This window comes from Peromyscus maniculatus, chromosome 20, assembly GCF_049852395.1.
Source record: "Peromyscus maniculatus bairdii isolate BWxNUB_F1_BW_parent chromosome 20, HU_Pman_BW_mat_3.1, whole genome shotgun sequence".
NCBI lineage: Eukaryota > Metazoa > Chordata > Mammalia > Rodentia > Cricetidae > Peromyscus > Peromyscus maniculatus.
In genome coordinates this window covers 24,625,389-24,652,766 of record NC_134871.1, presented here as the reverse complement: position 1 = coordinate 24,652,766, position 27,378 = coordinate 24,625,389, and the positions used below count along the sequence as shown (strand labels likewise).

The following is a 27,378-nucleotide window of genomic DNA, read 5'->3' as shown; positions in this document are numbered from 1 at the left end:
GTAGTATAACTACAATCTTCCCAATCAACTTTCTAATCAACTTCTAAAAGCTCAAAAGTCTACACTTACCCTGAATGTTTGAAAAAAAAAAAAAACTTCAGGGCAAACCAAACCCTGAGATCAAGCTTATCACCACTGTTTTTTCCTTCTAGATTCATCCTGTGACTTTGTGTCCTTACAATAAAGTGACCCACTTACAACTGTACACAGCAAACATTATGGAATCAAATTCTTTCACTGTCTGAGGCACAGAAAACATTTATTATTTTTGTCACTTTAGTATACAAAAGTCGTTTTCTCACTACAAACAATTTTACTGTGCTCTAAATTATAGCCATCTTTTTGTTTGGGTTGTGTGTGCGTGCATGTGTGCAAGCATGCACGTATTTTGTTTTTTAGGCAGGTTCTCACTATGTATCTGAGGCTGGCTTCAAACTTCATATTCTCCTGCCTAGGCCTCCCATAAAAAAACAAAAGAATAACCTAATTCTAAGCTATCAAAATATTAAACTTCATTTAATCATACCCTTACAGGTAATACTAAAAACCAACTTGTCTATCTACAGGGCTTGGGAAAGACTCTCAGATCCCAAACCTCTGAGGACACACTAAGCATGCTCCAGCTTCCTCTCTTCAGGAAGACATGCCGTTTCCTACCTGACTCATCATTGAAAGAGGTGAAACTGATCAGCATCTGCACATTGACTTCCCCACAGCCGTTCACCAAAAGCCGAAAGTCTTCTGCTGTTAAGTCTTCTAAGGAGTTTTTTGGAAGCACATCTAGTAGACCCTTCCTCATTGCCTAGAGAATTTGACATTTTTTTCTTTTATTATAATCAGTACTTTACTTTCCATGGCATCTGTTCATATTATTAAAGCTCAACATCAAATTTTAGCTACATCCTCTAAAAAATGCTAGTTCCCTAAGCAAAGAGAGAAAAAAAGCAGAGCTGTATTTTGACTTTCCTCTTTACAGATTCAAGACACCAGGGGAAGAGCTGAGCACAGCAAACAGGCTACAGTTCAGAAGTCACCTAGTATTTTTACATCCCAGGATGTAATTGAAATTACTTTTTAAATTATATAATAATGTACAGGTGGCACAGTAGATAAGCATCACTGCCTTGCTTCAATTTGGCAAAAGTGTACCCTAAAAAAAGCACAATTCACAACAAGCCTCCCAGACTCAAACCCAAAGTCTAGACACTTACTGAAAATGTACCTGTGTGTGTGTGTGTGTGTGTGTGTGTGTGTGTGTGTGTGTGTGCGCGAGCGAGCGTGTTGTTCCAAGTACCTCCCATGCATCAATTGTTAAATCTTGCCCTCATTTTGCAGAGAGAGAAACCAGTGCACTAAATAAAGTACTAGTGACCTGCCAGTGTGCAGCTGGAAGGTAGCGAGGGAAGTACTAACTTGGTGTAATTCCCAGCACAAGAACCCCCACCACTCTTGATTATACAAGCCTTATCCTGGAAAGGGAAAGCATTAATAGCACAGGTCTGCTGTGCTGCTTTCTGAAGGGCCTGAACGCAGAGCTGCTTGTTGTCTTGAGAACTTCACTTTGGGGATGCCCCCTCCATTACTGTGCTTAGGGCAATGTACCTTCTGTTAAGCACTCTAAACTATTTGTGTTAACAATATGATAGTAGAAACATGCTTTCCTCTAAAACTTCAGTGGTCATGGCTGGGTGTGCAGCCAAGAAATACCTGCAGGACTAGCCACCAATAAGAACCCTGGGTTGTGCCAAGATCTCAGGCTTCCCCAATCAAATGCTGGCGAAGCTTGGACTTGGAACCCTTCAGGCTCTGCTTGATACAGCCTCCTCTGCGTATGTTGCTAGCGTGTCTTTGCATTTAGTAAATATGACTGACCGAGTCTAATGATGCCTTCTCAGTTAGGGTAGTAAATACGGTGGTGACAGGATCCACTCACGAGACCCCCCCCCCCCCAGTCAACGTTTGCTCACCACAGCTATTTTCTGATCATTACATAGTTATCCAAAAGAACACGAGTACTTAGTCTGAACTCTCAACTTTAAACGATTTTACATTTGAAAATTTGGGCCTTTTGTAGACAGATTACTGGGCTAATTCACCACAATCCAAGAAAATAAAAACAGCTTCATCACATGACATAATACTTTTCTAGAAAATACTCACATGTAATGGCTGTTCTGCAACTACCAACATCCTGTGCTCTGCGTACTTCCTCACATACTCATAGACATTCTGAGGAGTGACTGGTATATTCACACCATTTGCAATGAGTTCAACCTGTGAACGATTCAGCAGTGACATTTAAAAACAATTCTGACAATAATAACAGCTCATGAGAACTTTTTTTTTTTTTAATTTTAGGATTAAAGGATGAATCTTCCTCTGACAAATACCTATCTAAGAGGTGCAAACCTTGTCGGCCTAACTGAGCACAAGTCTCTGTCTCACTAATCCCTGACTCCTCTCTCTCACCTCTTACAGTGCTCATTCTTGTATGTATGCATGTACCCTGCCTCAGTGGTTTTCTCTTGGTCCGAGCCAATCGTTCTTTATAAAACAAGCCAAGCATCAGGAAACTGTGATTTGCTTTACCTGTCCTCCACCCTCTTCTTTACACAGGTCGATGGCAAATGCCAAATCCATGGCTGAGAAAACAGCATCAGCATCGGAACTCTGAGACGCCAGGATCAGTTGTCGCAGACTCTCATACATTACAGGGTCAAAAAAAGCAAAGTCATGCCAGTTGACCTAAGGGAATAGTCACACAGGACAGTCTCAACAGAAGCCTCTCTTCTTGACCCGATAGTCAATGACAATCTCTGATGGCTTTATCTTTGAGGGGAGGGGAAATGACAGGGACTGAACCCAGAACTGTGTGCATGCTAAGTAAATGCTCTACCACTAAGCTATATCCTAGCCCTAATTTTATTTAACTTAAAAGCACAGTGATAAATAATTTTTCACAAAATACATAAAACTGCTTTAAAGAGAGAAAAAATTAATAAACCTCTAGCTTTGACAATTCATTTTATTTTTTTTTTGTAACAGAAATAATAAGTTAACTGCTATGAGGTGGAGCCAAGAGCATGCTTTAAGAATCATTTGGAAAGCCAGCTTTCTTTATGGAACAGTGGCCAACGTGTGACTAAGGCGGCTCTTGACTATGTCATGTGCTCGTGATGGTCTCCACACAACACAGGTTAGTAAATCCCATCTAACTGCTCTAAGAAGTTTGGTGACTTACAAAGGTCACATCACTGAGTCAAACTAAAGTCTACCAGGTCTCATGAACTGAAGAGTTAACATACTAACATTTTTATTGTTAATAGCTTCGGTTTTCACTCAAGGTCTATGCACAAAAGCATTTTAGCTGGATTTGTCAAGAGTTAAATTGTGGTCCCAGCTAGTAAAGAAAACATACACTTCTCATTATAATAGACTCATTTAAACAGCAAACAATAGTCAGTGATTTGTTAAAGTCAATTAATTTAGTACTAAAATGTGACCAAACACCCATGATGAGGAGGTCAGGTCCTAGGCCCTGGTGGAAAGGTTTCTGTAACTGTTCTGTTGAATGGAAGGGCACACTTATAAAATGTCTTCTGAACTGTCTAGGCCATACATTTAGTGCTGCTGTCAGTCTGTTGACTGCAGACTCAATTGGTCAAAGTACCAAGAATGCGTGTTGACTGTCCAGCCATAAGCGGGAGATCGGTGTCACCCTGCCCAAGGCTCAGAGTTTACTGTGTAAGAAGCAGGTTGGGAGGGGTGTGTGTGTGTGTGTGTGTGTGTGTGTGTGTGTGTGTGTGTGTGTGTGTGTGTAAGCCAGAGAAAGCAGCTGTGCAGAAAGTGACTGTGGAGCTCATCAAGGCTCTTGAACTATCAAAATCAGAACAAGCTCATGAGACCTCACAGTGCCCACATCTCTCTAGCAATTTATACAATTAATGGTTGATGGGGTGGGGGAACAACACAGACCATTTTCTTCAGTGATTTGACTTAACTGGTCAAGTGTCCATGCTCCTATAAACAACCTTAATGACACCCACTAAATCACAAACATAAACCACGTGGTCACAGACAGACATGAAAGCAGAAGAAGGGACTAAAGGGAGCAGGAAGAGACAAAACAAAGCGAGGAGAATGAGACTATGACCAAAATCAATTGTGTACACAGGTGAAAATGTCACAATAAACTCATCATTGTGCATAACTACTATGTGCTAATAAAAACCACTAGCGGGGTATTAGTAGACTACAGCTTTAGCAATTCAGTTTACGGTAGATGTATGGTACAGCCATCTCTGAAAAAGAGTCTGATTTCTTTGTAATAGCTTTAGGAATTGTTGTGATACAGCTGAGTAATTAGCAGTACATGTTAATCTTGCCAGGCAATCAGATATCAACACATAAAGAAAATAATCTAATTCTATAAGCCATATGAATATCATGTATGTTGGCTCTTTGGCCCCTCTGTGGCACATGTATTTTTCAAGTTAGAATGTTGTTTAAGACTATTTCTAGACTCTACTACCACCCACTTGTGACCAATTATAGTGGCTTTGGCTTCCTTAACAATGTGTGCCAAGCATAGTGCTTGTATTTTTATAAAGTTGTCAGAGGATTTCTCTTCAGTAGGATTCAGGTTTGTCAGGAACCAACCAAAACTGTTAGCAACTCTACTGTGCCATCTCCCCATATACAAAGACTAGCTATATCATTAAATCTTTGACAATTATAATGCTTTACCACAAACTGAATACTATACAGTGTACCATCTTTTATTTTGCAAAAGAAATGTTTACAATTGTAAAATCAGTTATATGCATCAAACTTACTTTTCTACCAAGCAACACTTTAATTACATGCCTATTCAATGTGATAGGACATAGTTCATTTTGCAACAGACATAGTCCAAGAATCCTAAAAATAAGAACAGAAATATAATTTAAATTCAAAACCAATCATAGAATTAGTCCCACACATACATAAAAAAATTTATATATATAATATTTTGAGAAATCCTCATTTCTACCTAGTATAAAGTAGAGTATATATCCAATTTTAAAGCGAATGTCTTTTTAGCCAGGGTGTGTGGTGCCCTACCTAACCCACAGCCCTGGAGGTAGTGGAAGATCAGGCATTTGAGCCAGCCCGGGCTGCACAGCAAGCTTGGGGCTGGAGGAGTAGCTCAGTGGTGGAGAACATGCTTAGCATGGGACAAAGCCCTGGGTCCGACTCCCCGGGTTAAAGACTGAGGGCAGCTCCTTTACCTGCCAATGTTTCTGAAACAATTCAACCGTGCTTCTGTGTTTTTGCCAGGTCTCGGAGTATAAAAGCCTCTCTTTCCAGGTTGGTAGAACAAAGGAGCATTGTCGTCCCCATCATCTGTATCATCTAAATCCATATCTACTACACTCCGACTAGAGCCGTGACGCTTTCGGTTTTCCTACGAACAGAGTTAGTTAGGAGAGATGAGGCTGCGGAGCTCATTTGAGAAAAGAAATATATGGAATGCTTCTCTGAAATCATTCAAAGCAAAAGAAAAGCAGAATTCATATTTAAATACAGTGTATAACAATAGTAAAGGTAGACTCTGAGCTGTAATAGACAAACCTTATGTATACTAAATCCTCATGTCTGCTATTCCAAACAACCAGTTGGGACTGGGCCTCAGACCGACTGGAGAGTGCATGCCTGGCAAGCACTAAGCCCTGGGTTCATCTTCTACTGCATAACCAGGCATGAGAGCACAGGCCTGTAATCCCAGCACTGGAAGGCTGAGACAGGAGGATCTCCTGAGTAAGTCCCAGGCCACTCTGGGCTAGAGTGAGACCCTCCGTTCAAAACCAACAACCCCACTCTTTCCCCTTAATGCTGAGAAGGTATTTTTGCTAGCTACAGAGTTCTGGATTGCCAGTTCTCTCAGCATGTGAATGACGAGATGCTACTATCACTGTCCTCTTAAGTATTTAACTGCGTCCGGACAGTGTTAGTACAGTCTGCTTCAAGTCTACTGACCTTGAATTTGTACATCTACAATCTTAGAAAAGTTGCTTTTCCAGCATTGCTTCGAGTAGTTTTCTATACCACCCTCCCTCCTACTGCTTTCCAAAGGCATCATGTCACTAGATCTTTAGTACTGCCACAGCCCCGAGACAATACCTGAACTCTGTTTTCTACCTGCCATTCTCATCTTGTTATTGGACTAATCCAGTGACTTTTTTTCCTTTGAGAGATTGTACTTCTACTCCAAAGTCTTGTTTGGATCTCTTTCTTAAACCCTGTTTTCCCTACTAGAACTCTATCACCATCTACAGGCTCCTTTCTGAGGAGAACTGGTTGGTCCTGTCTGGTTCTCTGTTGACTGAGTAGTTTCTGGGCTTAGGAAGATTTGTAGCTGGTACATTTTGAGTATTAGGTTGTGACTCTAAGTTGTATTAAAAATTGCATTAGAGGGAGAAGAGTTTTCAACACAACAGGAGTTATGATGCCAATTCTATTTCAAAACTGTTCATTATGCTATTCAGTGTATCCTGCATGTGTACAACCTGTGATACCTGGGCAGCGCTTCCTATGCAGGGTAATTCTCAAAAGCCTTTGTTATCTTTCAGGTAAGACAGAACAAGGTTCAGCTTTGCCCTCCTGCTGAAAAGACAGTGTAATGGCCATTTGTCAAGCTGTGGCTTCTCTTTCCGATCTGCGTGCTACTATTTATTTGTTCAGAATTCACAGGTAGCTCTTTTTTGCATTTTGTACTGATTTCTTTTGTGACCAATGATAGAAATTATAGTAAGTTTGCTCCTTTTAGCTAGCGCTAGAAGATTAATTATGAAATACAAGAAACAAACCACACCATACCCACAGAGTGATAGGCTGTTTTCTATGCATCTTTAGCACCAACAACTTCCTCGAAGAGTGGATCCTAAGATTCTATACTGCCTCTTTCCTCTGCTATTCAGTCTCCAAACTAAACCTTAAGTCAGTCTGTGTTCAACCATAAACAGCCAAGTGACTGGTACTATGTTAATATCTAACTCAATTTTATAATTTGATTCTAAATATTTCAACCACATATCTTGCTCTTTCTGTACTGTAAATCATTTATTTTATTTACAAAGACATCTCCTAAATCCTGTTTTCTTCCTCTTTTATTGTTCTAACTGCTCATTAACACATACTAAAAAAAAAAAATCTCTTACCTGTACCTTTTCCGAGGAGTCTAATAATCCAAGGTCCAAGATACTATCAGCTCCATTTTCCCTAAAAATAAATGAAACCCTTTTACATTCCATGGAGGTGAAATGTCGGAAATTTAGTATCAAAGTATCTGCTCATATTTATTACACATTTTAAAAATCAATTTAACCCAAACCATGGGAGATGCTGATAATCCTAGTGCTTATAGAGTTGCACTACAGAGCAAGCCCGAGGCCAGCGCTTAGGCTATAATGCCAAGACATGTTTCAAAAACAAAACCCCCAAACAAACCCCCAATTCCACTAGCTGCTACATACAATTCAAGACATGGCTGCGATCCCTGATATAAGACAACACACACAGTCTTTATTGGAATGCTAAAACTTTAGCGTATCTCTCCAGACCTTTGTAAGTTTTAGGATATGATGAAAAACACACTCTCTGGAAATAACACAGCTAATGTTTAAACTGAAATGCTGCTCCAATTGCACACATTACCGTCCGTGGGCAATAATGAGCTCCATGGCCTCATCGACTCTTGCCCTCAGAGAATCTTCACTTGCTAGCAGGAGAAGCAGCTGCGCTGGGGATAATTCCAACAGCATGCCGGTGATTTTACTTGCAAATGCCTATAAAAGATGAATAAATGTTACGTCATCAACTCTGCTTGTGAAAAGCTACAATCAAGAGAAGGAAATCAAATTAAAAAATTTTCTTGTGAACTAGCAAGGCTTTTTATGAAACTTCAAGGTTAATCAGACAACTTAGACAAGGAACACACAGTCCACAAACTAGCAGTTTTGTTGGGCCTGGAATATTTATATGATAGTCTCTCTGTATTTTTTAATGTATTTAAATTCCAAGTAAACATACATGTAATTTCTATAATTTTTGTCTTCCTCAGAGAGCCAAAACCACTTTCAATGAATACAGAAAAAAGAAGGGAGGTGAGGAGAAAGGCGCCTATTACTTAAGGCTGACTGACTTACTGCAAGAAATACAACTGATTTTCTGTTTTATTAGTCTTTTGGTTGCATGTATGAACATAATACATAAAGACTAAAAAGGAAAAAAAAAACATGACTAGTTTACAGGTTCCACATTTTGAGAGAAATTTAATAAAACATTCAATTGAAATCTTGAGCTATCTTTATCAGCAGTAAAGGACTGCCATGTTTTAGCTACAGCTTGCTAACAGATTGTATCTACTTCAAAAAGGAACAATGGTTTATTTAAGTAAAACTATAAAATATATGTAAATGAGTATAAATCACAGCTAATTCTTTAACACAAAAGGAACTCAAATTGGGCAGAACTGAATTGCCTCAAACTTAAGTTTTGTGGGGGAAAAGATTCAAGTAGAGTTACTTCCAAGCAACGCTTTCTTTTAAAATTCCTATCACTGTCCAGGCAAGCACAGTCCTCAACAGTGTCCTGGCTTCATAGTGACAATGTGACAGGAAAAGAGCCCACATCTAGTTAGCGGGAGGACAGTGCCCAGGACTCACAGGCTGCATTGCTTGGACCCGGGGGTAAAGCCTCTCTCCAAGGGCCTGCCGATGAGCTGGCAGAGGGTCGGGGTCATCGCTAGGGTTCCCCTCAGAAGCGGGTCTGAACGGCCTGGTATCGATGGAAAGCTGTCTCCTGAAGTCTCTGCGAAAGAAGAAGGCTTCTGACCCCACTGCCTCTGACCAAATCAAAATGTCAGCACATCTCGGTCAACAGAAAACCAGAGAACACATCGACAGTGCCAACCACGACAGCAGGATGGTACAACATTAAATACAACATGTTTGAGCAATAAAGATTACCTAGGTTTGTCACTAAAAATCTACATGTCACATATAATTTGATTTTAATGGAGCAGGACCAGACTCTAAGAGACTACCCATAATTCCTGGAAATTTTAAACAAAAGTAAATGTAGCCCATTTCAACAAGAGAAAATTAAAATACAGTTTGTCACAACTAACTAAACTAGGAAAGTAGTAATTGTACTGAAATGTCAAACTTTAGTGACTAAATAAAAAGGCAGTCTATTTTCAAATGTCCCAGGGTTGCTAAAGCAGACCCTTTCATTTTCCATCCACCACCAAATCTTACACTGATCTGCAAGCCTTTACCTATCCCACTTATCTAAAATGCCCGTATTGAGTAAATACTGAAATCCACTGTACCTATCCCGGTCTCTCCGAGATCCTGCTCGCAAGCCACTACTCCTCCTCATTTCTCTCTCTCTCTCTCTTTCCCGGTCTCTCTCTCCTCGGTTCCTCAATCTTTGCATTAAACCTACAAGATGAAAGGCAGGACATTACAATAAAGACAAAAGACAACAAGTTTTTCCATTCAGTCAGCGCTGAAATGAGACCACAAACAGGAGGCTGCTGGAGATCATTTCCTTGCCAGTACCTCTTCTCTGGGGTGTGTGCTGTGTGCGCATGCACTACATCAGATGTGTCCTGCTGACGTTTTTGACGCAGGCTCTCTCACTGAAACTTGCCATCCCACAACTACGCCCAGTTTTTAATGTGCTGGGGATTTGAACTCAGATTCTCCTCTCTCACAGCTCCTTGGTTTTTGAAGGTTCCTGATAGTTGTATAGAATGTACACGGCTCATCATACAAGTTCACTTTAACATTGGTGAACTATTCTCCCCTTGTCATGTCAAACTATGAAATAATATGCAACAACTACTGCTGGACTGACTTAATCATAACAGTGCTGAGGTGTCTCACACAGTCAGAGCTGCTGAGTGAACACCGGTTGTAGTCTCCGCTTTGGGCTCTGAACATTATAGACTGCCAGAACATTAGCTATTATGAAATTCCAATGCTCAGTCCTGACCACGTGGTCTCATGCTCTTTACCTCATGGCATCAGAGCATACTTGTGACTCAAACTCAGAATAGCCTACCTAGAGAACTGTGTTTTCTCTTCAAGTAGCTGTCAATACAAGGGTGAAAGAAATATTCCCACTGCCTGGCGGTGGTATCGCACGCCTTTAATCCCAGCACTCGGGAGGCAGAGGCAGGCGGATCTCTGTGAGTTCGAGGACAGCCTGGTCTACAGAGTGAGTTCCAGGAAAGGTGCAAAGCTACACAGAGAAACCCTGTCTCGAAAGAGAGAGAGGGGGGGGGAGGGAGGGAGGGAGGGAGGGAGGGAGGGAGGGAGGGAGGGAGGGAAGGAAGGAAGGAAGGAAGGAAGGAAGGAAGGAAGGAAGGAAGGAAGGAAGGAAGGAAGGAAGGAAGGAAGGAAGGAAGGAAGGAAGGAAGGAAGGACTCCCACTCTCTTCCTGGATTTGTATCATGCTCACAGCCTGTCACCTCCAAACAGGTAACAACTGAGGTGAGAAGCTAGTGATCACAAACACTGAAGAGCATGTTGCAGTAAGAAGCAAACTGTCAATTCAAGCAGTTTTGTCAACACTAAATCATACTCTCGAATAAAATTCTATAAAATGTATAGATACATGGCCATGATTACCACTGTTATGACAAACAAGAGTAATAATTATGATGCTTGACATTTGTAGAGTACTTACTTGTGTGGGTACCTTTGTTGGCATTCTGGATACAGTCTAGATTTGGCAATTTTTCATTTGATAAAAATGCTTGTGCGATGGCTGTGTAGAAACTCCGTGCTACGCCACTGCCCTCTCCTGGTTCATCCTTAAAGGTGACCTTGACTCTGTGGACAGCCATCGGTGTGGTGGCACATCTTCGGCCGAAATGGTTGTTGAGCTGCCTCATGGTCTGCTGAATGAGAAGATCCCGATCCCGGTCAACCTGTTCAAGTGCACCAAATAGTCAGTCAATCGGTGCTGCAACCACGGGGCTTTCTACCTCTAACTACAACCTCAACTTTCCCTTGCTAGTTTAAATACTACAAAGAAATCTGAGGTCTCAGGAGCTTTTGTACTCTACATATGCATCTTTCCAAAGCAAAGACTGTCCTGCATTAAATCAGGCTAATGGAATTTAACTCAATATAAAGCCATTCTTTCAAAGAGCCACCAGAAGCTGGGGGCATGGTGGTACATGCCTTTAATCTCAGTACTCAGGAGGCAGAGGCAGTCGGATCCCTGGGAGTTCAAGGCCAGCCTGGTCTACAGAACTAGTTCCAGGGTTACACAGAAAAACACTGCCTCAGAAAAACAAACTAAACAAACAAATACATAAATAAATGAAAAAACAAAGATCCACCAGAGAACGTCAATCCTATTCATTTGTTACACAAGAATAAATTCCAAATGGATCAGAGGTGTGAACTTTTTCTCTTTTGAGATGCCTTGGTATGTAATCCAGGGTAGCCTGGAATTTATTCTATAGGAGGGCCTCAGAATAACGAACTTCCTACACTACTGAAGCCCCAACACACATAACTCCCTCAGTGACGGAAAATATAAGTGTGAAAAATGACATGCTGGATGGAGAAAACAATACTTGCAGACTCCAGCACACAGACATACTCGTGCACTGAGGACACATCACCTAAAGGCACTGATAAACAGCTCCTACAATTCGAGGGGCTGGCAGGGTGGCTCAGGAGCTACAGGCACCGGCCACCACCCTAACAACCCAAGTCCAGTCCCTGAAGAGCCACAACAGGAGGAGGAGGAGCTGGCAACACCTCTGCACCCGCTCTGGCCGGTACCACACACCAAGAAATACGTGTGTAAGCACGGACCTTTAAAAGAGCTTTACTCTACTGCTGGTTTGTTTGCTTGCTTGTTTGTTTGTTTAAAGGGAAGGTTTCATTGTGTGGCCCTGGCTGGCCTGGAACTGACTCTGTAGACCAGACTGTCCTTGAACTCACAGAGATCCACCTGCCTCTGCCTCTCCAGGGCTGAAATTAAAGGCATGTGCCACCATACCCATCTGAAAAAAAATTTTTTTAATTTGAAAAAAAAAAGTAAATTTATACTAAAAATGGGCAAAAATTCACCAAGAATTCATAAAAAAGAAATCCTAAGAAAACCAAGATCCTAAATACATGAAAGGTTTAATTTTCCTTAAAATAAGAAATTCAAATTAAAACTACATGTAGATATCATTTCTTATAAAAATTCTGACAGTAAAATGACGAAGAATCAAGCATTTGCACTTGGATATTATCTACAGACAATAAAGCTACAAATTAACCTTAAGTTACTATCAATAATCATTTTAAACCAGGTGTGGTGGATCATGCCTGTATAATCCCAGAGGCAGGAGAATTGCCAGAAGGTTAAAGCCAGCCTGGGCTACACAGGGAGTCCTAGATCTTAGGTGATACAAAACAACAAAAAGAAACCTTTTACTGGTGTTAGTAGTGAGGTTGTAATTCCAAGACTGCTGCAAACTAACTGTGGGATACACACAAACAACCCACCAATGGTGAGCAGCTGTGTATTCAGTATGGAAGGAAGGATATCTCCAATCTGAATTCAAAGTCTCAGTATGAATTTCACAGTGATTTCTTAAAGGCCTAGAAATAACAACCAACCCATTAGAATATGTAACCTCAGATCAGAGCCTATTTTTAACCTTACAATATAATTTCTTAAAGAAATGGCCAATGTAAGGCTGTGGCAGGAAATTCCTAAGACACACTGGAAGGTAACGAGGAAGGCTACTATAGATAATATTAAAAAGACATAAAAATAGAGGGAACAAACAAATTGTAAGCATCAATATGGGATTCAATATACCAGGAATTTTTTAGCTTATGTTTATGTAATGAAATGTGTGTGTGCGTGCATATGCGTGTACAGGTATGCTTGCCCATGCAAACGTGAAGGCCAGAGGTTGACATTGGGTTTATTCTTCTACAATTTTCTACCTTATTTTTTTTGAGATGAGGCTCTCACTGATGTCAACAAGACTAGGTGACCAAGGACTCTGACTCTAACCCCCAGTGCTAGGGTCCAAGGTTATGGTACATGCTACCACACTTGGCTTCCTAAGTGGGTCCAGGTCCTCATACCTATATGACCAACACCTTACCAACTGAACCATCTCTTCAGTCCAAAACTTTCTTACAAAAAAAAAAAAAAAAAAAAAAAAAAACCTCCATCTATAAAAGATGCTAGGAGCCGGGCGGTGGTGGCGCACGCCTTTAATCCCAGCACTCGGGAGGCAGAGCCAGGTGGATCTCTGTGAGTTCGAGGCCAGCCTGGACTACCAAGTGAGTCCCAGGAAAGGCGCAAAGCTACACAGAGAAACCCTGTCTCGAAAAACCAAAAGATGCTAGGAAACAAATTCCCAATGACCGTGCCCCCCCCCCAAAATTACTGATCTAAATTTTGTAATCATTTCTTTAAAATTTTAATTATAAGCACATAACCTTGAGCAATATTTATTTATTATCCATGTGTTTCAAAAGTTGTGAAGTACTGGACGAAGCGCACAGGAACTCACGAACTTTAGACTGATGCTATGGTATCTGCATGGGACCAGACTAGGCCCTCTGCATACGGGACACTTGTGTAGCTGGGTCTGTTTGAGGGGCCCCTGGCAGTGGCATCAGGATCCCTGGTACATGAGCTGGCTTTCTAGATCCATTACCTATGGTCAGATGCCTTGCTCAGCCCTGACGCAGAGAGGAGGGGCTGGGTCCTGCCTCAACTGAATGTGCCAGGCTTTGCTGTCCCCTTAGGGGAGGACTTACCCTTTTGGAGGAGGGAAAAGAGGGGGATCTGTGGTTGGTATGTAGAATGAATTAAAAAAAATTTTTTTTAAATTGAAAGAAGAAATATTTAACCAAATCAAACCAAACCAAAACAACAACAAAATAAAAGTTGTGAGATATGAGATACAGATATGAGACAATCTAAATACCTTTACCTCTAGTGATAAATCTCTTGATTGCTGGTTTCTCAGTTTTTCCATTTCTCTACGGAACTTTGATTCTTTTACCTCAAAACCACCCAGTTCAGTTAAGATCTTAAAGTAAAATAAGGAAAAAAAAAAAACAACAAAACATTATTCACTGAAACATGTTCTTATCACGCAGAATAGAATTCAAGTACACAAAATACACACTGATCCAGGCTCTGCTCCAACATCTTCCATGAACACTCTGCCAAACAGCTCTAAAGACAGGCGCCAACGTCCCAGCAACATGTCATGAGAGATGAGCATCCCCATGAAACTGCACTGCGGCCTGGAGAAGGGAGACGGGGAGAAAGCAGTCAACTCCCCAGATGCCACGCTGGTCAACAGCAGTGCCTGCCTTTCTCGGTCTTTAAACATTCTCACAGGCTCTTTCATGAGGAGCCTTCCCACGGCTGCATGCTCCTGAGGTGTCCAGGTCACACCATCAAGGCATCTTCCATCCTCAACTTCCATCTCATTTACCTCCCCTCCTCAGAGTCAAATGGCCATCTCCACTTTAATACCCTCTAGAACTTTCATTTGTTATCTTTGTAAGTGATCTTAATTAGAGCCCAACACAGACAAAATTGACCATGGCTTCATGACAACACTATTTCCTAGTAATTTCTATCCACCAGTACCATCCATTTCCCCACTGCACAGACGTAAAGGACATTTTTCCCACTTCTGTTCCTCCCAAGTGACACAGTCCACCTTCCTCTGATGTGCTTTTCTTTCCATCCATGAAGTTAATTTGCTAACCGTAACTCCCTCTTTCCTCACCAGCTGGAACCACTACTAACTGGTCTTCAGACCTCTAATTCTTTTCTCCAACCTGGTCTACATGTTCTAACCATCTTGTCATATTATCTAAATCTAGGCTATTGCAGTATAGAGATTACCCCAGAGCCTTTATGGTTGGGAGACAGTGTCCACACAGTGTATCTTGTTCATCCACTAGAACTCCTAAGCATACCCTTATTTCATTAACTAGCTCATTAACTTGTAAGCAAAAAATATTATCTCATACTTCTAGCCAAAAACTAAAGCATAAACAAGAGTCAGCAAACCCCTTGGTGATTACCAACACTAAGCAACAGTATATGCTAGTAACTTATTAATAAACAAAAACATACCTCTGTCAAAGATACTATTTGTGAACCCAAATTAAACATGAGTCACAAATCCTGAAAATTCTATTCTTTCTAGTATTTCCCTCATCTAAACTGCTGATAACAAGTCTGTAATTGAGAAGTTTTAAGACAGTATTAAACGTAAGAAAAGTAGCATCTTGAAAATTCAATAAAGGAAAAAGAAGATCAATTTTTAAGAAGTCATAAAGTCCAGAAAATTCAGCAATATTTAACTATCTGATCGTAAATTAGGAAATCACAGAAGAGTAACAAAAATTATAATACTTATATATACAAATTTACAAAATGTGAAATCTCTAGTAAAAATTAAAAGTGTAACAATAACAGGTGCATTACTTCATTTAGCCATACCTGAATGATGTAAGGGGTGGCCCTTCACTTTCAGTGAGTCCGATCTCTGCTAGTAAACTGCTTTTTAACTGGGCGGCAACATCATGAGCAGACGGCCCTGGCTTTGAACTCTCAGCTTCTTCAGCCAGCGCACTCTGTTCTTCCCCTTCTTTCTTTTGCCGGTTTTGCATGTTCATTACATTTTTTAGATTGGCAGCATAAGACATTTTAGTTGGAAGAACCTATGCAATTTTAGGTTTAAAAGTTACACATTAAGAAGAAAAGAAGATGTTTTCAACTTTAATAGAGCTCCACAGAAATCACATATTTGTTAACATGTTCCCTTTCTAGAGGGTCTACCACCAAATGCAGTCTGTTCTTGTCAGCCTGCATCCTCCAGATGACCACAAATTCCAGTGCACTCACCAGAGCAGCCGCAGAAAATCTTCAAAGCAATGTTTTGTAATCCCTCTGGTACTTAATCTCCTACATATTTTCAATAATTTTAGTACCACATTCCCCTTTACCACTTAATTATAAAAATTTATTCAGCTATATTTCTCTTATGCTGACTTTAAACATGACACCATTTTTTTTTCCTAGAAAAACAGCGGGATATAATTTTACCTCTCAAATCAGACATATATATATCTGAAAGCTACGTCTGGCATGTAGTTGTGTGATAACTGACATTTACCCTTGACATTTATAATCTCAAGCCTTATTTCTTACATAAATGTTTCCTTAGACAGTACCCAAAAGATAGAATTACTGAGTGTCATTACTAATGCTTCCTTATTAATCTTTATTCTTGATTCAAGTAGCTCAGCACATCAAGGGAAATTCGAAGCTAAAATTACATATGCTCGTATATAGTAAGTATTTTGGAAACCCAAGTTTTCAACAGTGTACATCACCAACGCTGTGGAGGAACACAGTAAGCACACAAAGAAGGCGATGTGATGTTTGAAATGAGTTGACACTGTAAGTCAATGAAAGGAACAGTTCTATTATACTGTAAGAAGAGGAACTTCCGGCACTTCTACTGGGGAAAAGAAATCTTCTCCACTAATGCATCTCTTCAAACCTGGATGCTAGGACAAGTGCTAACTAACAAACAGACTATAAACTTTTACTATCTTACCTCAAGGCAATTTCTGTCCATTGTAACTTCCACTAAGCATTTCCCACTACTGGAAGATGAGGAATAAAGACCCTGACTTGGACGGCCAAATAGATCTTCCTTTCTAGCATTTGGCTGGAATTTTAACAAGACATATTATAGTTAGATTGAACACTTCAAAATCAGCTAAAAAAGGAACATTAGACCTGTTAGTTCACCTGCAACAGATGTGGCTGATCAGCCAAGGGTATGGCTTCAGCCAGAGGCACTTCAAATGGATTTGGGGGTATACATCCAAGGAACGTCATCGAGTCTGAGCGTCGGAAAAAAGGGTGGTTTTGGCCAGTTTCTGCAGGAAGAGATTCATCATCCTTATCATTCAAAGTAGCACCTAAACATTAAAAATAATAACAAAATTAGTAATTACAAAGGGTAACAGAAAATTAATTTGTTCAATCCAAAATGCTTGGTATCTCTTATAAAATGTTATATAAGAAAGCAAGTTAAGAACTGGATTGGAAACAGGGTCTCACTGTGTAGCAGCCTTGGCTGTCCTAGAACTCATTATGTAGACCAGGCTGATCTGTCTCCACTTACCTCAGTATTGACATTAAATGCCTATGGTATACCTAGCTTCTGCTGAATTTTTTAAAGTGACAATCCAAAATAACTGAATGCATTAAACATCACACAACAATAAAAATGCAAGAATAAAAGCCGTAACGAAAACTCTCACTCTATCTATACTCAACAGGCTTCTTACACCCTCTCTCTTTAGATCCAGAGAAGGAAGCCAAACCACAGCCAGTTTCTTGGCATATTCAGGATGCACCCTAGTGACAGCCATGGAGACGAAGAGAGGCTGAACTTGGACTATTTGCTGACCACACTGAAAGCGTGCCGGGTAAGTCAGCCCGCTAGCAGCACTTCTCCTGAATGGAACCAAACTCTGGCAGTGCCTACTAAGGCTGCGGAAATGGTGGTTTATGGCTGGACTTTCAAAAGGAGAAAGAAAAAAGCCAAAAATCCAACCCAGACCAGCTGTCTCTCCCTAAGCTAATAAAAGTATTAGCTGGCAATAATAAAACAGGAAACTGGACTATTCATTTTTAATCTTTAACTCCCAACTAAAATAATAGAAAACTACAAGTTGACTCTATAACAGTGGTTTCTCAACTTTCCTAATGGTGCGATCCTTTAATATAGTTCCTTGTGTTGTGGTGAGCCCCAATCATAAAATTATTTTCATTGCTACTTTGTAACTGTAATTTTGCTACTGTTATAAATCGTAATGTTAATATCTGGGTTTTCCAATGGTCTTGGGCAAGCCCTGTGAAAAGATCATTCAATTCCCAAAGAGGTCATGACCTGCAGGCAGGTTGAGAACCACTGTCCTACAAGATCCTCCAGTTTTGTGGCATTAAAAATTAAACTTCTTGAGCCGGGCGGTGGTGGCGCACGCCTTTAATCCCAGCACTCGGGAGGCAGAGGCAGGCGGATCTCTGTGAGTTCGAGGCCAGCCTGGTCTACCAAGTGAGTTCCAGGAAAGGCGCAAAGCTACACAAAGAAACCCTGTCTCGAAAAAAAACAAAACAAAACAAAAACAAAACAAAACAAAAAAAATTAAACTTCTCTTAGTTTCTATTCTCAAGATTAATTTACATTTTCCTAACTCTATCTATTTTACCTCAATATTAATAAAGAAGGAATTAACATTTCCTAAGACTTAAAGCAATAGTAAATATAAACTAAGAGAAATGAAAAAGGGAAATTCTAAAAGAAAAGTACGGAAGGACTACTGGAAAATCCCCATTAATTCAGTCTGAATTATGAAATGTGTAATACAAGGATGTGTAAGGAGAACGACAGAGAAGGTAAAGGTGACAGAGAAGAAAAGAGAAATCCCCACCCAGACCGAAAATAATGCAGTTGAAAAGCCTGGAGGGAAACACTGAGGCAGGTATCTCTTAAAGCACACCAGGAGACTTTCTGTGCACTAACTTTGATTGGTGTCATCATCGTTTTCATGTTCTGAATCTTCATTATCAATGCCCAGTTCCAAAAGTTCTCGTGTCCTTAAAAAGAACAAAGTCAGTCATTTAAATTACGAATTTGTATGATAGGAAAGAGAGCAGAGGCGAAGGAGAGTGCAAGGAAGACATCAGAAATGTCACTCTGTCCCTGATTCAGGTGTGTGTTTGTGTAAGTGTGTCTGTCACGGCATACACATGGACGTCAGAGAACAATCTGCAGGAGTTGGGTCTCTCTCGAGTGGTTAGGCAAACACCTTTACCATCTGACACCTCACCCTGGAATCTAACTCACACCTAACACTACTATACAATTTCAGATAATGGGAAATTGTAAAATGATCTGCCTAATTCATAGTAACAAGATAGGCTCAACAGAAGGCAAAATAAATAAGTAAATAAATAAAAATCACTAAATACTGAGTGTCTACATAAACTCTCATCCAAAATATGACAAGATCTCACCAAATAAATTTAACTGGATTCTTGGATTTTCATCTTAAGTGGGAAATAATAACAGAACAGTTAGACAGAGGTTTCTTTCCTACATAAAATATCTTTGTTCTCTTTTGCAGTGCTAATCTCCTTAATCCAAACTTAGAGACCACACCAAATAAGTAGTTCTCAAACAAGACTCACGGAAAGTATGAGCATACCTTTTGCGTTCCAGTTGAGGGGTGTCCAATGTTGTCTGTTGATTCATTGCTTTAATCCAATATATGAGGGCTTGGAAAACATACGCCACATGTTTCAATGAACACACATCCAACACGGGAAGAACATCCGAATGCTCATCATTATGAGATCTCATTAAAGAAAGAGCGTAATTGAGAAAATCTCCGCGAGCAGACATCATCCCCTGGCGGGCACTAAGCAATGTGGCACGTCTATAGGACAACAACAACAACAAAAGATGTTTACAAAACCCACAAATATGAACTCTCACACATATGAAAACTTGAGATGGCTCATCAGTTAAGAGCACTTGCTACTCTTGCAGAAGACCTAGGTTCAGTTCCTAACAACCACCCATAACTCCATTTCCAGGGGGCTCTGACACCCTCTTATTGCTTCCCCGGGTACTGCACATGTGTAAAACACTCAAACATAAAGTTAAATAAATCATAAAAAGAAAATAGAGAATTTAAAGGTTTATGATTTATAGCCCTACACTTCAGGGTCCCTAACTACCAGTCTTACTAGGTCTGGATTTGCATTTCTAACAAGTTGTCAGCTAAGGCCACTGCTGGCGTTTCTGGGACTCATCGAGAAGCACTACCTGTGGTGGCTAGTTTTTGTGTCAACTTGACATACGCCAGTCATTTAGGAAGAAAGACTCATCAAAACAGCCCCATCAGATTAGCCTATGTGTAAGCTTGTGGAGTCGTTTCCTCACCTCTGTTTGATGTGGGAGGGTCCAGCACACTGTGCACTGTGCCACCCCAAGGTGCTATAAGAGAGCAGACTGAGCAAGCCATAAGCAAGCCAGTAAGCAGCACTCTCCTCCCAAGGCTTCTGTATCAGGTTCCTGCCTCCTGGTTCCTGCTCTGAGTGCCTACCCTGGCTTCCCTGGATACTGGGCTCCATCAGCTGTAAGATCCTCGCTAACACATGGTCATGGTGTTTTATCTCAGCGATAGAAAAGCACACTGAGAGATGGCCTAAAAATAACATCCAATGTTGGGAATGGGATATGGGAGGCTCAAGAATGGAGCGTGAAGTAGGTCAGGGCTATCTAGCAAATGTGATTGACACCAGGCTGCTACATGAGCAAATTTTTATCTTCAAATGCATAGGAAGGCAACACAAACTGCCATTAACTCCAGCTCCAAAAGATCTGGTACCCTCTATCAATGCAAGAAGTGACATTTACTCATGCACATACACATTTAAAAACAAAAAAGTGAGGAGGGATAAGAATCTTTGAATAGACTGCTTGATAAGGAATTCTTACCCAAAACATATAAACTCAGAACTAAATCAAAACTAAAAGAGGCAATTTACAGCTGTGCAAAGAGCTATGCAGACAAAGGGAAAACTACCAAAGAGCACATTCAAATACTCCAGCATCACCAGAAATCAACACAATGATGTGCAATCTGAAGTGTCCCCACCCCTCGCAGGAGGATTCCAAGTTCAATGCTACATCACACCCACAAGAGTAGCTACAATCAAAAAGATACAGAGAAAATGATAACCATGGTCTGGGTGATCTAGACCTAGCACATTCGAGGTAGAGGCTGGAAGAGCACAAGTTCAAGGCCGTCCTCTGCTGCACAGTTCCATTTGGGCCAGAAAGGGGGTGGGGAAGGGAAGGATAGAGAGAAACTAAAGCTCTCTCAGATGCTGCTCTTCAGAGGATTTCCCTTTTAGGAAAAGTCTGCTAGTGTCTCAAATGTTAAACATTTACCATTACCATATGACCTAGCAATTTTACAACTAGGTAAAATACCAAACTACTTGTCCACACAAAACCTTTATGGAAATGTGCAACATCATGCACAACACTGGAAAGGTAGTAATACTCCAAATGCCAGTTGGTGAATGATTAACATTTTTAACCAACTGTCAGAACATTTTTGAGTTATTGACACATGTTAAACATGGTTGAGCCAAAAAGCCATTGTGTTAAGTGACAGAAGCCAGTCCTAAAAGACCATGTATTAAATGACTTTATTTACATAATATGTTCAGAATCTACAGATAGAAAACAGGATAGGAATGACCACAGGATAGGTGTGTAAGATTTCCTAAGGAGATGATGAAAATGTTCCAAATTTGTAGTGAGTCAATGAATCATACACTTTGAAAGAGTAAATTATATACATACTACATGATTATAATGTAATAATGATCAAGGCTGGGAAAGGGCAGAAGATGATCACATCAGAATCCTGTGTTTGTTTTGTTTAAGAGTACTTTATGTATGTGAGTGTTTGCCTGACTATAGACTGTGTACGTGGGTGGGCACACTGCCCAGGAGGTCGGAAGAGGGTGTCTGATCTCCTGGAACTAGAGTTACAGATGATTGTAAGCTGCCACGTGTGAGCTAGGAACTGAACCCAGGATCTCTGCAAAACCCCTGTTGTTCATCACTAAGCTCTCTTCAGTCACAGAAAACTGTCATTTTAGAGCGACTGACTGAAGGCCGAGAAAGCCAAACAACCTGTCCTTCTGTGGAGCCGAACTCCTAGAACAGAAAAACGGCTGCCTACCAAATCTCTCCTAGTGCAGATAGCTCTATCAACCAGCCCATCCAATAAATGTGTTCCCAACTCCCAAATGTTCAAAGCTAAGTATGTGAATTCTATTCCTAGATTTTTCTAATTTTCCTATTAAGAAATTATTTTCAATTTCCTTATCTTAGAATCAAGTATAAAATATAAATCTTGCCCCGCCCCACCCCACCCCACTCCTGTTTCAACCATGTTTTCCTGCGTCTCTTCCTCTCTTAACAGTCCCCCCGACCTCTGGCCTCTCTCACTGTTTTGACTGCCAGGCATCTGCAGACTGATTGCAGACCCGTCATTTCCACTAGATGGCACAGCTATTCCTCTTGACTTCAATGTCGGGCTGATTCCCAGTCCTGAAAAGTGCTACTTTATAACTGAACAGGAAATGCATAATAAAGACATAAAGATACTTTAGAGTTAACTGGATGGGGGGAGGGGGGGGGATGTGTGTTGTAAAAGTAAAGCATAGCATTGACAACCACACTCGCTTTAAGTACAAATTTCATTCATGCTCAGTTCTAGTCAAAAACAAGTCTTTCCAGAAATATATGCCTTATAAAGAGGCAGAGAAACAAACAGAACATTTGGAAATAAGGACATAGGCTAACAATAATTTTTAAGAATAGATTCCTATGATGACATGAATGGATTTAAAAAAAATAATAATAACCTGGCTAAAAAGTATTTTGCTTCAACTGTCTATCAAAAACCAGTAACGTAAGACAGTTCTCCTTTACAAAAAGACGAGGTCAAATGGAACAACAATCTAACAGCTCTAACCTAGGCCTTAGGGGCCGACTCAACGCACAGATGCACATGGAGAGAGAATTTCATACCGTCTGCCTTCAAGAGTCCTTAAACTGGCCTCTTCTCGTGCAGTCATCCTCTCTCTTCGAGCTGAATTCTGAGAGGCATGAAGGGGATGATTTGGATGTCCTGGATCACCAGCAGATGCTAATGCAGAACCATAACGTAATTGAGCTTCAGTAGAATCCATAATACTGACCATCCAGTTCCACGTGGGAATAAGCTTTTCTTCTACATAGTTCTATGAAGATCAAACTAAAATAGTCAAAACTATCCAAACAAAGCTAAATTTGATACAGCAATAGTATGTCAACATTTAAGCATTTGTAACATTCCCATTATGTTGAAATTCTCCTAATTGATGGGCAAAACACTGTAAGAAGCAACTTGGCATGGTTTCATACCTGTAAGTTGACTGCATCTTGGTAAGTCAGTTTCACGGCTGCTGGAATCTGCGAGTACACCAGGTGGTTATACTTCGGGATGAGGCCCATCAGGTCCGAGATCTGCCTGACGACAATGCTGTAAGCCCTGGCTAAGCTGCTTGCAGAGGTTAAGTAGCTGCTGGCATTGCTAGCTTCCAAAGCAGCTGCTGCAGCTGCAGCACTTGTGCTGATGGTGCCGCTCCGGCGTAAATTTGAAGGATCAATATAAATCAAGCCCGCGGAACTGGCTATAAGGAAAAAGACAATTACAATGAGCTAACGCAGTTGCTAACTGCTACTGTCACTGTGTGTGCTCACACAAATCTAAATGACCAACCAACAATATGTACGTGAGCAAAAAAGTGCACCACAACTAGAGAACTGGGAGGAAAGGATTAAGGTGGGCAAGAACTGCTTCAGCCAGGAGTGACTTTGTACTTCATGACCGCACCAAAGGAAGCACTGGCAGTGTGGTGTTAGAGCCGGGGGAGGAGAGAGGAAGCAGGGCTTGGTGGAATGAATGGTGGCCTCTACCAGGTAGAGGCTAGGGATGTAATTGAACATCCTACAATGCACAAGAGAGCTGGCAATAATAATTATTATCCAGTCCAAAAGAAGCAATAATGCAAAGATTAAGAAATCTTACTATCATCAAGTTTATTTATGTACTTCTTATATTTGAAACTCAACAAAAGGCGTTTCCACACTATGTAGTTTTCTGGATAGCGAATGGCTCCTAAGATTAACACTGAGTTCCAGACTTGCCTGCTGGTGTAGATGTACTGGACGGCACTGTGCTAGCCGCTCGCTGATGTTGCGTATTCCGGACAGCCCACTGCATGGAGCGAGGGGCCTGGGCAGCGCCATTTGCGTGGGAGCTAGTGGTGCTCCTTTCTAAGGGTTCATCGAGCATGAAGGTCTCCTGCTCTATGTCGTCACTCTGACTGCTACTGCTGTCAGAGTCACTCGAGTCATTGGACTGAGAGTCGTCTTCAGAGAAAAAGGCAGGGACACTGCTTGCTCCTAAAGTTATAAATTTTAAAACAAAATACACTGTTAAGTTCATTGATAATTAACTTAGCCATGTTCACCTCATTCAAGAAAATACTATATTTAACAGCACCAGATGATATATAATACTGAAAAGCCACCATAAAATAGTTTAATTAGAACATAACCCTCTCAAATAAATAAATGTTAAGGTTAATCCATGACTGAAGAAACAAAAGCTGACTGACAAGAACAGTGCAGAAAAAGAAGGAAAAGTACGCAACAGCTCCCGCTCCCCACACGAACCCCTCCCTCCAGGAGTCGCAGGCCAGCGCCATTCTCCGGTGACGACATACCTGCTTCCGAGCCAGCCGTGGCCGCGGTGACCACACTTCTGCGCCCACTGGCGTTGTCCTGGTTACTATGGTTACTTTCACTGTCACTTTCCGTCTCTGCAGCTGCCAACAGATCCAGCTCCATGTCACTTCCTAGAAAAGGAGTAAACAAGAAGGGAGAAACAGTTCACCAAACAATCAAGACAGGTCCGAGAGGCCAGCATCCCCTAGGGTAGGAACTAGGAAGCACACTGGGAAGGAAGGCAGGCGGGAAACCCCAGGGAGCTGGATGGCAGCTCTGCTTCAGGAGGATACTGGCTGCTCAGCGATGGGGACCTGAGTGAGCTTTACACAGCAATGCGTCTCCCACAGAGCCTTGGTGTCTGGGCAGCACCCACAATCCATCCGTCCTATTGTCATCTACTTGACTTCAAAAGAGAACTTAAAACAGCCGTTCTTTGTATTTCACGGTAACACGTCAAGATACATAAAATCATAATAATACAGTTGAGTTCCGTCAACATAAAGCCACACAGATGACCTGATCTTTTAGAGAGCCTGCACAGGGAACACAGAGCACACAGCGTTACTCTCTTGGGGAGATTGTTTTCCTTTCTCACCACCACAAAGTTCTTTGTTCAAGTACGATTAATTTATTTTAGAGGTGAGGGGAATCAGTTCTTGCTATGCAGCCCAGGCAGGCCTAAATTAGAAATCCTGCCTCAAGCCGGGCGGTGGTGGTGCACGCCTTTAATCCCAGCACTCAGGAGGCAGAGGCAGGCGGATCTCTGTGAGTTCAAGGCCAGCCTGGTCTACAGATCGAGTTCTAGGACAGCCAGGACTACACAGAGAAACCCTGTCTCGGTTGGGGGCGGGGGGGAGGAAGAGAGAAAGAAAAATCAATCAATCAATCCATCCTGCCTCAGCTTCCAGAGTGTTGATATTTTTGAAGGAAACAGGACTAGTGGGCCAGTGAGATGACCCAGTGGGCACAGGCCCTAGTGTAAGCTCTGAGATCTGAGATCCGTCAGCAGATCTCACAAAGCGGCAAGACAGAGAAAGTGCTCAACTGCCGCTGGCCTCCACACACAAGCTGTGCACACGCATGCTTGAACTCACAGACCATACACACATTAAACAGACAGATTTTTGGTTTGTTTTTGGGGCTGGGGGTTCGAGACAAGGTTTCTTTGTGTAACAGCCCTGGTTGTCCAGGAACTTGCTTTGTAGATCCGGCAGAGATCAGCCTGCCTCCCAAGTACTGGAATTAAAGGCGTGGGCCACCATGTCTGGCTGACCACTTTTTAATTACATTTATTTGTGTGGTAGGGCAATGAGATGGACCTATGTGTAGAGGTCAGAGGACAACTAGTGTCGGTGTGCTTTCTCCTTTCACTGTGTAGGTCCCTAGGACTGAACTCAGGTCACAGGCTGGACAACAACGCCTTACCACTGAGCTATCCACCAGCCCCAAACAAGAAAGAATGAAAGAAAAGGCGGCAGGCTGGGGATGTGGTTCAGGTGGTAGAGCACTTGCTTAGCATGCACCAAGTCCTGGCTGGATCCCCACCATCAATAAACTTGGCAGAGTCATGCACATCTAGAGTACCAGCACCTGGAAGTGGAAGCAGGAGGGTGAGAAGTTCAAGGTCATCCCTTCTTTCTGTGGGTCTGAGTTCAGCCCGGGATACTGAGACCATGACTCAAACAAGTTCCTTAGACAAAAACAGGGTGGGAGTGGGGGGCGGGAGCAGGGGCGTGGCACTTGAATTATTTTGTTTATGTATATATTACTTGCTAAAACTTTAAAAGACACTGCAGAGTGCCTTGGCAGAAGTCAGTTGGTTAACGATGGAGCAAGTAAGGCTTCTCTCTTTCAAGGCACCATATTTATTCCTACTAAGAACTTCGCAAACAGCCTGCATACCATCTTCATCATGCTCATCGTGGTGGCCCTCAGCCTCGGCAGTTTCTTCCCCGTGTTCTTCCTGTTCGTCGTGATGGTCTTCCTCTCCAGCCACGCCTTCCACCACCTCAACCTAAATCCACAATCTGATTTGTAGACAATTACAGCACATAGCAGACCTCTATCTCTACCAGTTTTGTTCACAGAATTAGTGAAATAAAATGCAGAGCACTCTCAAATAAGGAATTCTAAGTTTATACTATGCAGCTTCAAAATTCATTTGCTAATGAAAATTTAGTATCAAAAATTCTATCAACATATTCCATAGTTTATAATTTCAGTCCATAAACAGAACCTTAAAATTAGAAGTATAAAGCTGTTCTAGAGAATAGGGAAAGGGTTGAATTTTCTATGTACTTCAACCATTATAAAATCCCAATTTCCTGTTTTTCAAATACTAAACTACTAAAAATTAATGTTAACATTGAGAATATCTTTACTCTCAATTTTTAGGTAAAAAACAAGTTTATATGTCCAGTTTCGTGGTACTCAATAAACGAAAGATTACTGACTTCACTGCAATACATACAGCCACAAATGAGTGTAACCAAGTCCACAGGGTGGATGGGACACTACCGTTAATATTGACAGTGACTGCTCTTCCCACCAAATCAAAGTGTGTCACCTGCATTTAAAACAATGAAAAGTACCTCCTCCACATCTGCTGAAACAATATCATCCTGTTCCTCATCTCGGCCTCTGACAGGCTGTGACTGGCTGATGCGCCTCTGCTGTGGATTCCGGATGATGTAAGATGACTGGGATTGACTGGAGCTGTAAGGAGTCGGGAGGCAGTGAGGACAGCTGTCACGGCTAATGCAGCACACTGCACGCCTCTTTCTCCCTGAATCCTTTACGTAGCTCATTCCTCACATTCTTCCTGTCCTCCAGCATCCGCCAATGGCAAAAGCACTGCCACCAACATTCACCCACCA

The 27,378-nt window shown here is 41.4% G+C and overlaps 1 protein-coding gene across 4 annotated transcripts in view; it reads right to left on the bottom strand.

Annotated features, from left to right (window-relative positions):
• The window catches only part of Ubr5 (ubiquitin protein ligase E3 component n-recognin 5), a 114,585-nt gene that overhangs the window by 2,554 nt on the left and 84,653 nt on the right, over positions 1-27,378 (bottom strand). For 2 of the 4 annotated variants that reach the window (XM_076555868.1, XM_076555867.1), the window contains exons 35-57: positions 27,094-27,217; positions 26,405-26,516; positions 24,499-24,630; positions 23,918-24,175; positions 23,132-23,400; positions 22,757-22,968; positions 19,344-19,574; positions 18,659-18,732; positions 16,876-17,048; positions 16,679-16,792; positions 15,556-15,776; positions 14,219-14,339; positions 14,021-14,119; positions 10,738-10,981; positions 9,374-9,485; positions 8,706-8,850; positions 7,696-7,826; positions 7,200-7,260; positions 5,271-5,446; positions 4,836-4,920; positions 2,590-2,745; positions 2,161-2,274; positions 658-802 (exon numbers count right to left, since the gene is read on the bottom strand). In XM_076555868.1, coding sequence (XP_076411983.1) covers positions 658-802; positions 2,161-2,274; positions 2,590-2,745; positions 4,836-4,920; positions 5,271-5,446; positions 7,200-7,260; positions 7,696-7,826; positions 8,706-8,850; positions 9,374-9,485; positions 10,738-10,981; positions 14,021-14,119; positions 14,219-14,339; positions 15,556-15,776; positions 16,679-16,792; positions 16,876-17,048; positions 18,659-18,732; positions 19,344-19,574; positions 22,757-22,968; positions 23,132-23,400; positions 23,918-24,175; positions 24,499-24,630; positions 26,405-26,516; positions 27,094-27,217 — 3,509 coding nt within the window. Of the gene's footprint in view, positions 1-657; positions 803-2,160; positions 2,275-2,589; positions 2,746-4,835; positions 4,921-5,270; positions 5,447-7,199; positions 7,261-7,695; positions 7,827-8,705; positions 8,851-9,373; positions 9,486-10,737; positions 10,982-14,020; positions 14,120-14,218; positions 14,340-15,555; positions 15,777-16,678; positions 16,793-16,875; positions 17,049-18,658; positions 18,733-19,343; positions 19,575-22,756; positions 22,969-23,131; positions 23,401-23,913; positions 24,176-24,498; positions 24,631-26,404; positions 26,517-27,093; positions 27,218-27,378 lie in introns of all 4 variants that reach the window. The other 2 variants (XM_076555866.1, XM_076555865.1) reach the window with 2 other exon arrangements.